Source organism: Citrus sinensis, chromosome 3 (assembly GCF_022201045.2).
Source record: "Citrus sinensis cultivar Valencia sweet orange chromosome 3, DVS_A1.0, whole genome shotgun sequence".
Lineage (NCBI taxonomy): Eukaryota > Viridiplantae > Streptophyta > Magnoliopsida > Sapindales > Rutaceae > Citrus > Citrus sinensis.
In genome coordinates this window covers 21,724,388-21,734,482 of record NC_068558.1, presented here as the reverse complement: position 1 = coordinate 21,734,482, position 10,095 = coordinate 21,724,388, and the positions used below count along the sequence as shown (strand labels likewise).

General features: G+C 37.7%; 1 protein-coding gene across 1 annotated transcript; it reads right to left on the bottom strand.

Annotated features, from left to right (window-relative positions):
- Positions 1–4,115: 4,115 nt before the first annotated feature.
- Positions 4,116–4,760, bottom strand: LOC127900656 (uncharacterized). The gene has a single exon (XM_052435838.1). The coding sequence runs from the start codon at positions 4,758–4,760 to the stop codon at positions 4,116–4,118; it is 645 nt and encodes a 214-aa protein (XP_052291798.1).
- Between the last annotated feature and the right edge of the window lie 5,335 nt (positions 4,761–10,095).

Sequence of the window (10,095 nt, the reverse complement as noted above, 5' to 3'; positions counted from 1 at the left end):
ATCATCCGACATTTCGTGTTGTCATTTGTTTTTTGTGATGAAGTCCTTACATCTTTCTGAGATACCTGATTCATTGTTTAATAAAAGATGGAGCAAAGATGCAAAAGTAGTTGAATGTCCACCGAAGTCATTGGATGATCAATCTAGGGATATTTTAAAAATGATTAGGTATGGGTCACTAAGTATCGAGTTCAGTGAGATTTGTTACTATGCCTCGATAACAGATGCTGGATACTTGAAATTAAAGGGTCTTATCACCCAACTCAAGTCTGAGATGATGGTGTTGAGTGGAAATTTTGAAGAGAAAAGAGAGATAAGAGTCTAATTATTAAAGTATGATGAGTCATGCTTTAATTATTAAAGTTTGTTTTTATTTACTTTTATAAAGTAAAGTATCTTGATAAGGGTCCTGTCTTATCAAGCTTGTCTCCTCCCCATCCTATATGTAAGATGATCTTTTCCTTTGTAAATCAGGATCAGAGAATAAAAGCGTGTGTTTCCTAAACATGAAATTCTAAACTTTCTTTCTTCTCTCTGTTAATGAAGTTTTAACATTCTAAGAAAAAACGGGAAGATTTAAATCTGTTCATTTTGAAACTAAGGAAGTATGCTCTGCACTTGCCTTTCATAAGGATCTTGTGCATCAGAAAACTTTTAAAGATTTTTATCTAGTTTGGTACCATGTTTTAAGACAAAAGAGTAGGTTTTGGGTTGAATAACCTAACATAAAAACGCCACGTACTTCGTTGTTTTGTCATTGTTTCATCTGAGTATATCGGCTGGAAACCCAAGCATGCGGACTACTGGTCCAAAGGACGATCTTTTCGTCATTGTTTTGTTCTAACAACGCCACGTACTTCGTTGCCTATTCTGGTATCAGAGCCCCAAACTTACCAAAGTGGTATGATAAGAGTCTTTCCTATTTCTTTGAAAAATAGTTAAGCTTCAAAAACAGAGAGAAATTTTCACTCATGGCATCTACATCTAATGACGCTTCTACTTCTACAATCACTCCAATCTCCCTTGCACCAAATAAACTGCCAATAAAATAGAAAACCATGTTGAATACTCATATATCCCTGAGTCAGCCCAGATCAATGAATCTTCATTCCCTTTTTTTAGTCCTTATCAACTCTATAAGAGAGGAAACTCTTTTACCAGAAGTATAAGAACCCTTATCTCTACTAAAAGACCTCATCCAAAAGAATACATCCAATCCTCTAGGCTAGATCAGTGAACTCTTCAAGCTACCACAGCTGAGCAATATGTTACTTTGGAAATACCTCCAGAATTGATTTCCAACTGGAAAATGGAGGGTTATACTCATCTCCATCTTGGGGGAGTAAGATTAATCCTTACCTTACATGGAAGAAAAGGATTATCTGTTACAGCCAGAATTGTTATGCTTGACACCAGATTCAAACAGTATCAGGATGCAGTAGTTGGTACTATCCTGACCACTTTATATGCAGGAAGTGTTCTTCTCACTTTCTACCCCAATTTCAATTTATCTCTCCAAGACACCAACCTGTCAACAAAGGATTTGGGTGGATGAAGTCAGAATGAAATTCTGGACAGTATTTTTGGAGCTTGGTTGAGATATCTTGGTAAGATGATGGAGATTCGGACAGACTATAGAGTTTAAGAATCTCTGTGAAAGATTTGAACATAGATCTGACCCTAATTCCATTGGAAAGAATTTGAAGATGTTTTATCTGGTGGATGATGTCAAATCCTAATAAGATATCCTTACTAGGGAGTTTTGAACAAATGATTTTTGTCCAGATAACACAATTTGGGAAGATTTGAATACCAATGGGTTTTTTGGTAATCAATTCTGTGGTGAACATTTTTCCATCTACTGCTCTGAAATGTTATGTATGAGGTTTCCAGTTTTGAGCTGGAAGAATGTCTAAATTCATCATGCTTTTTTGGGCACCAGTATCTAGAAATCCTATTGCTGGTATGGGTCGTTAAAACTTTGAAGGTAGGATTTGGAGTTTGATGGTGGGAATTGGAATGGTAGTGTTTAGGGACAACGATTGTTGATGAAAAATGGATTGAAACTCATCGTTTTCTGAATCATCATATGAGTTTTCCAGTTCGAACACTGTTTCATCAGTAGGGTCTTCTTGTTTTGAGAAGTAAGATTCTACTTCTTCCTTTTCAGTAGAATACTCAGTAACAGCTTGTAAATGCTTTACCAATCTGATTGCCTTTTCTTTTTTGTTTGGACAATCCTTTGCAGAGTGGCCTTTTTTGCCGCAAATAAAGCATCTGCTAGATTTTTTTCTACCCTGTTCTTTAGAAGAGAAAGATCTTTTTCTGAAGAATCTTTATGGTTTCTTCCATTTCCTAGATTTTGGTTTAGAAAAGGGAGTTGGATGCCTGATCTTCTTGAAATGCCTTTTCCGTGGATGACTGCAGTCACAATCTTTTTTATCTTTGTATTTGATCTGCAAGTATGGTTTCTTACAGGCGCTTCTGAAAGGCTCTTTGTCTTTGACCAGTTCTTTGAAGAACTTTTTTTGCTCACAAAGTTTTTCCAAGCATCCTTTAGCTATCTAAAAGATTTTTCCCAAGGAGATGTTGTCAAGGTTAAGGTTGTGCACTGTAAGTTCTTGTTGGATTTCTGGTTGCAATTTCGTAGGTAAAGAAGCCAGAAACACATGATTTAGAGTGTGATAGTTGAATCCATTAAGCTTGTAGAACAGGATTGACATTCTTTTGTAATGGAAATCAAGATCTTTAGTATTCAAAGAACAACACTTCATGTTGAGATAGTCTCGTCTTGCTGCTTCAAAAATTGCAGATGGTTCTCTAATAAATTGTTCATGCAGGATATCAAGAGCACTAGAGACGTTTGGCAATTGTAAAAACTGTAATTGTCTGTAGGGGCCAAGACTGTCAAACCAGTCTCTCAGAGATCCCGTGAAATGAGTGACAAACTCCTTGAGGACTGATTCTATTGTTGCACCTAATCTTATCATCTGGAGATCTACCCAGGCTAACATTTTAGACAACTTCTCTCTCTATTTGACTGTGGGAATGTCATCAAGCGTAAACCATAGACCGTTTGATGGTTTGTAGCTATTTTGAGCTTGAGGCTGAGGTGGTTGATGAGTGGAGGAATCAGCTGGCTCATTAATGTCTGAGGGTATTTCAAAGTATGATTCTGGTTGAGATGGTTGTGTTGGTTCTGTTTCTTCAGGTTATGCCATCAAAAGTTTAGTAATATCTGCATAAGCACCTTCTGAATCAGTGGCTGAATGTGAAGATTTTGTATCAAATTCTATCACAGAAGTATCAGTTTCTATGGAATCAGTGGAAACTTCAATATGATATGAAGCATATTAATGCATGGGTTCTTTATCATTGGTTTGAGATGGTTGAGGGGTAAAAACAGGAGTATGTCCTGGAGAATCTTATTGTTGTGTGGTAGTGGAGATTGGTTGATGAATTTTGATAGGTCTTGGTTGGGGCTTAGGTTTTGGCTTTGGCTGAGGTGGTTGTGGCATATTTTTAAAAAGAGTATGTGTCATTCCAAATAGTTTGGAAAGATCATACGGTTCCATTGATGCAAGTATGGGACTGAAAGGATGGTAAGTTGGACTGATTGTACGTATGAGAGGTGATTTGGTGAAGAGTGTAGGCCTGTGTTTTTCGGATTCAATCTGATCAAGCTCTGCTTTTAGCCATCTAATTTCTCTCTCCTTTTGGTCAAACTCAGGGCCATAGTATCTTTGACTAAGCATGACTTTTAAGTCTGCATCTAGTTGGGAGATTCTAGATTGTAAATCTTGATAGATCTGCTACATTTACAAGGTTATTGAGTCAACCTTGGTTTTGATATGGTCAGTTCGTAAACTGATTTTTTCAACCCTTTTGTAGATGTCCACCAATGTATCATTTTGTGCTCTAGCATTCTGTGTTTGCCAGTTGAGGACTGATTTAAATGATTTAGGTTCTTCTAGGTGACCAGCAGAGGTTATGGCTGAAGGAATGAAAGGCTTTGTCACAACCTTTCTTTGTGAATCAGATTAGGATTCTAAGGATGGGAAATTAAAATAATAATCTTTAGATGATGAAGAAAACATCATACAGGCAACTGGTTTCTATATGGGTAACGGAGCTGGTGGAGGTGGAGGTTCATATGGCAGGTTTGCTTCTGTGCGGTTACAAGGAGAATGAGTTTTCTTTTTTGTTTTTCTTTTCCTTTTGGAATCTTGATCGTCCTTTTCCCAATCATCCCAACAGGGACAATTTGGGTCGCACCTTCCAAATCCTGGAGCATTCCATAAAAAGTGTCTGTTTAACTTCGTAGGGTATACTGGGTACCCTTCTGAGTTAAATCTTGTGATTGGCAGACCTTCTTGGGATGTTTGAACAGCCATAATCATTGAAGAATAAAGGAATGATAACCTTAGAGGCTCTTGAAGAACACTAGGTTTTGGCTTAGAGGTACTTGGTGGAGATCGAAAAGTAATTCTGACAGTACCATCTGGCCTTATTTCAAACATACTTTCTGATGTCTGAATGGGGGCTGTATTGTTATGGAACTTCTCATAATTTGAAATCCATTCCAGAGGCATGAGTTTTATGAGTTCATGGTGAGGGATCTGTCTGGGGATTTGGATGATGGTTGGAATTGGGTCTGATTCTGCTAACACCATAAGAGCATTAGAGTGGTTGTTAGGTGTGGGAAGATCTAAGGCGTGATTTTGAAGCCTATAGACCAACTGATGGTGTAAGGTAGCCATTTTCGCTGAGGAGATTTGTTCTGCTCCTTGAATTTGAAGTCAAGGCAGTTGACAGGTTGATGTCTTGGAGAGATAAATTGAAATTGAGGTAGAAAGTGAGAAGAACACTTCCTACATGTAAAGTGGTCAGGATAGTACCAACTACTGCATCCTAATACTGTTTGAATCTGGTGTCAAGCATAACAATTCTGGCTGTAACAGGTAATCCTTTTCTTCCATGTAAGGTAAGGATTAATCTTACTCTCCCAAGATGGAGATTAGTACAGCCCTCCCTTTTCCAGTTGGAAATCAATTCTGGAGGTATTTCTGAAGTAACATATTGCTCAGTTGTGGTAGCTTGAAGAGTGCACTAATCTAGTCTAGAGGACTGAATGTATTCTTTTGGATGAGATCTTTTAGTAGAGATAAGGGTTCTTATACTTCTGGTAAAAGAGTTTCCTATCTTATAGCGCTGATAAGGACTAAGAAGAAGAAATGAAGATTCATTGATCTCGGCTAACTCAGGGATATATAAGTATTCAACTAGGTTTTCTATTTTATTAGCAGTTTGTTTGGTGCAAGATTTGGGTAAGGATAAACTAAAAGAAAGAGAGATTGGAGTGATCGTAGAAGTAAAAGCGTCATTAGATGAAGTAGATGCCATGACTGAAAATTTCTCTCTGTTTCTGAAGCCTAACTATTTTTCAAAGAAATAGGGAAGACTCTTATCATACCACTTTGGTATCAGCACTTGTATCTTTCTGAGGGTTCAATGACAATTTGCCAAAAACCTGACTTGAGGTCAAACTTTGAAAAGATATGGGCATTTTTGAGATAAGTGAAGATGCTTTCAAAAACCTAACTTGAGGTCAAATTTTGAAAAGATCTGGGCATTTTTGAGATAAGTGAAGATGCTTTGTCTCTTTGGTAAAGGGTTGATAGTCAATGACTAATCTCTTTTTTCCCCTAACAAGTTCCGAACGTTTTTCCACATAAAACGCTTGACATGCCCATTGAGAATTTGTTGGTTCGATAAGTCCTTGGGCCAAGAGTTGTGAACATTCCTTTTGGGCTAAGGCTAAGTCAGATAGGCTCATTCCTGGATGAGTAGCCTTAGTAGGATTGATGTCTTCATTCCATTTGAAAGGTAACTGAATAAAGAAAGACTTGTTTTTCCATAAAGGATTTAGGTGGATGAAGTCAGAATGAAATTCTGGACAGTATTTTTGGAGCTTGGTTGAGATATCTTGGTAAGATGGTGGAGATTCGGACAGACTGTAGAGTTTAAGAATCTTTATGAAAGATTTCAACATGGATCTGGCCCTGATTCCATTGGAAAGAATTTGAAGATGTTTTATTTGGTGGATGATGTCAAATCCTAATAAGATATCCTTATTAGGGAGTTTTGAACCAATGATTTTTGTCCAGATAACACAATTTGGGAAGATTTGAATACCAATGGGTTTTTCGATAATCAATTCTGTGGTGAACATTTTTCCATCTGCTGCTCTGAAATGTTCTGTATGAGGTTTCCAGTTTTGAGCTGGAAGAATGTCTGAATTCATCATGCTTTTTTGGGCACCAGTATCTAGAAATCCTATTGCTGGTATGGGTCGTTGAAACTTTAAAGGTAGGATTTGGAGTTTGATGGTGGGAATTGGAATGGTAGTGTTTAGGGACAACGATTGTTGATGAAAAATGGATTAAAACTCATCGTTTTCTGAATCATCAGATGAGTTTTCCAGTGCGAACACTGTTTCATCAGTAGGGTCTTCTTGTTCTGAGAAGTAAGATTCTATTTCTTCCTTTTCAGCAGAGTACTCAGTAACAGCTTGTAAATGCTTTACCAACTAATTGCCTTTTCTTTTTTGTTTGGACAATCCTTTGCATAGTGGCCTTTTTCTCGCAAATAAAGCATCTGCTAGATTTTTTCCTGCCTTGTTCTTTGGAAGAGAAAGATCGAGCAATCTTTTTTAAAGTGGTGACAGCAAGTGTGTGCTTGTCATTCCATTCTGGTGGCTTTTTCTTTAATAAATCTGAAAGCTGACTGGTACGGTGATCGACATGGGGAATAAAGTCTCTGATGTAATTGATGATGCCAAGGAATTGTTGTATGATCAAGAGCAGGGGCAATTGGTTCGTTGTCAGCTGCTGACTCATCAACAATTGGCGTCTCTGGGGGAGGAGAGGAAGAAGATGGTTCATCAGTAGGTTGTGTTAAAATGAATATGTTAATAATATTGATTTTGATGATAACAAACTTTAAATGGTTTTTGATAAAAATGTTGGAGTTATTCCTTAATAAACGAAAGCCTTAATAATCATTCCATTCATATTCATAAAATATGGACTTTCAAATTAGAAAAAGATTCTCTGCAAAATCTGGTTTAAAATGTGATTCTAGAAATAAACGGTTAACCGATTAATACCAGAGACCAACATATTGCCTAAGCTCTAACTGTTTATGAAAAACGGAAAACACAAAAGATGGAAAGGCTACTGGAATTTAATGGTGAACCGTTTATTGAAACGGTTAACCGATAACATCCAGAATTAAAGGTTGTACTCCTCTGGCACTGTTTAACAAAATCTGATAAGGCTGAATTATTTTGCAGGTTACTGGAAACAAACGGCGAACCGTTTATTACAAACGGTTAACCGATAATATCCAGAGAAGTCACTTCATGCAAATCCTTAACCGTTTAATGTAAACGGATAACTGATGTTCATCTTGCAGGTCTTTGGAATTTAACGGTGAAAGGGTAATCCTAAACGGCAAACCGTTTATTTGAAATTTGGCCCAACGGTAACTTTTGACCAGCCTAAACGGTTAACCGTTATTGGTTAACAGCGAACCGTTTTCGGGCCGACAGTTTGTAACGGCTAGTTTTTCAGCTCCAAATATAAATAAGCTCATTCAAATTCAAAGAAGAGAGATCACAACACGACTATTGAGCTTATATTCGAGAATCCAATCTTCATAGAGCTTAGAACACATTCTTGCTTCATATATTCACATATTGAGCATCATTCTATAATCTTATATATTGTGAGAGGCAAAACAAATTTGAAATCTTTTGTTTTGAGTGATTGTAAGTGTTGGGATACACTTGGGTTAAAGAGATTGGGATAATCTTTTGTTGTAAAGGTTATTGACACCTTGGAAGTCAAGTGTAAGCATTTGAAGCCTTGGAGGCTTGCTTAGTGGAATCCTCAAGCCCGGAAAGCTTGGAGGCGTGGACGTAGGCGAGGTTGGCCAAGCCACGTAAAAATTCTCTGTGTTTGAATTTCTCTTCCCTTATCTTTTTATATTGTGATCAACTTAATTGTTATTGCTTTAAATTTATTCTAGATTTGCATGATAATTTGTCTTAGAATCTAATACTTTTTAGAATCCCAATTCACCCCCCTCTTGGGTTGCATACTTGTATTTCAGGTTGAGCCATCAATAGTTTAGAGACGTCAGCATATTCTGATTATGAGTCAGAACTAGAAACTGATTATGTTTGCTCATATTATGAAGTGTCAGGATCAGAAGCAAAGGGAGAGATTGCCACTAATCTTGTTAACTGCTGAGAAGAATATTGGTGCATAGGGGCTTTGTCCTTAGCTGTAGGGTCCGGCATTGATAGTGGAGGAATAGGAAGATCTGATATGGGTTGTGAAGAAGTGGGTGTTGATGATGGTTGTGTAGTTGTGGGTGGTATATATGATATTATTTTGGTAGTTGGGATGAAGTGGAAGATCTTGATGGTATTGGTGGAGATTGGGTAGGTAGGTTTTGGAACAGAGTATGCGTCATTCCAAAGAATTTTTTATAATCCACCGGACGAGCATACATCGTTGGAGAGTAGAAGGATTGGTGTGAACCAAAAGATGGTGTTGGTAATAGTAAAGAGGGGGATGGAGAAAACTTTTTGATTCCATACTCGACAGCCAAAATCTCTTTGTAGATCACATGGTAATTCTTTGAATTGTCCGTTGGCATAGGCACAGAAATGAGACACGCCATGTATTTCTTCAAGAAGGATGGCACTCCAGTAATCATCACTGGCATCTGTTTGCAAAATACGTTGTCCAGTTGTGGGCATTTGGAGTTGAGGAGGTGATTGGGTTATCAGCTTTAGCTGCTTGATAGCTTTTGTCTGTGCTAGTCCCCATGGAGGGCACTTTTTTTTTAGCATGCATGACAGCTAGCTTGTGTAGACTGCAACTTTAGGGATAAAATCACGGACATAATTAACAATCCCGAGGAATTGTTAGATCTGCTTTTTGTTGAGATGTATGTCCATAAACTTTAATAATTCAGTTGCAATGTGTGGACAAAGTTGATAGTGGCCATTATTAATCACCATGCCAAGAAAGTCAATTGATTCCTTCGCTATGCTTCTCTTCTTTTCAGAAAGCATGATTCTGTGGTCCTGCACAATATGAAAGAAATCCAAAAAGTTTGAATTTCATCTAATCAGCCATAAATTCCTTATCAACATAGACAACTCTTCTTTTCCTCGAATCTTTGACTTCAAAAATAAGTTACTCCCTGACAAACTCTTGCTCAACCTCAAAAATTGGTTTGCTAGATATGATTTTACTATCCAACACATAAAAGGCAAACAGAACCTCATCCCAGACTTCCTTACACGTCCGGCTATAAATAAACCTTCACCTATTTCCTCCATCCACACTATCCCAATTATAGCCATGAATCGTCAACTTCCTTTCAACGCTCTCAACCAGAGAACCTTTTCCATGAACATTCCTTTTCATTCAGCCTACCAGATCCAAGACTTTGCAAAGAAATTTCTTTACCGGTATTTCTTCAATGTTCAAAGCAAAAAGCTTGATCGCTTTCCTTCCCTCTGTATGGAAAACTTATTTCTCACAGGTCTTACTCTGTCTTCCTTAACTATCTGCGAAGATGAGTTATGGTACATGTGGTGTCTCACTACCCTGTATGCTACCAAATTGGTTTTTCCTATTAAACCAGTCCTCACACACATCATCACTCCTGAGTTCTCATCAGATCTTCTCTGGACTCTCCTTGAATATTCACCACTCATGTGGTGGCGAAAACAACAAAAAAATATGTGTACTTTTCACGGATTAGACAGAATGCCAGAACAAGAAGCCAACATGTTCACTACAGTCTTCATCGTTCATAGACCTTACTTCCAGCACCTAGAAACAAGAGACTTCTGGACACAAGATATGGAAAATGTATCCCCATCCTTATACTCTCATTCATGATACATCTGTTACCACTATTCTCAAGTCATACCTCATGGAACTCAACAATGTTCAGCCAACTCCCACAAACATCCACCACACCTCTGTTGGACCATCACACGCCTTAGAA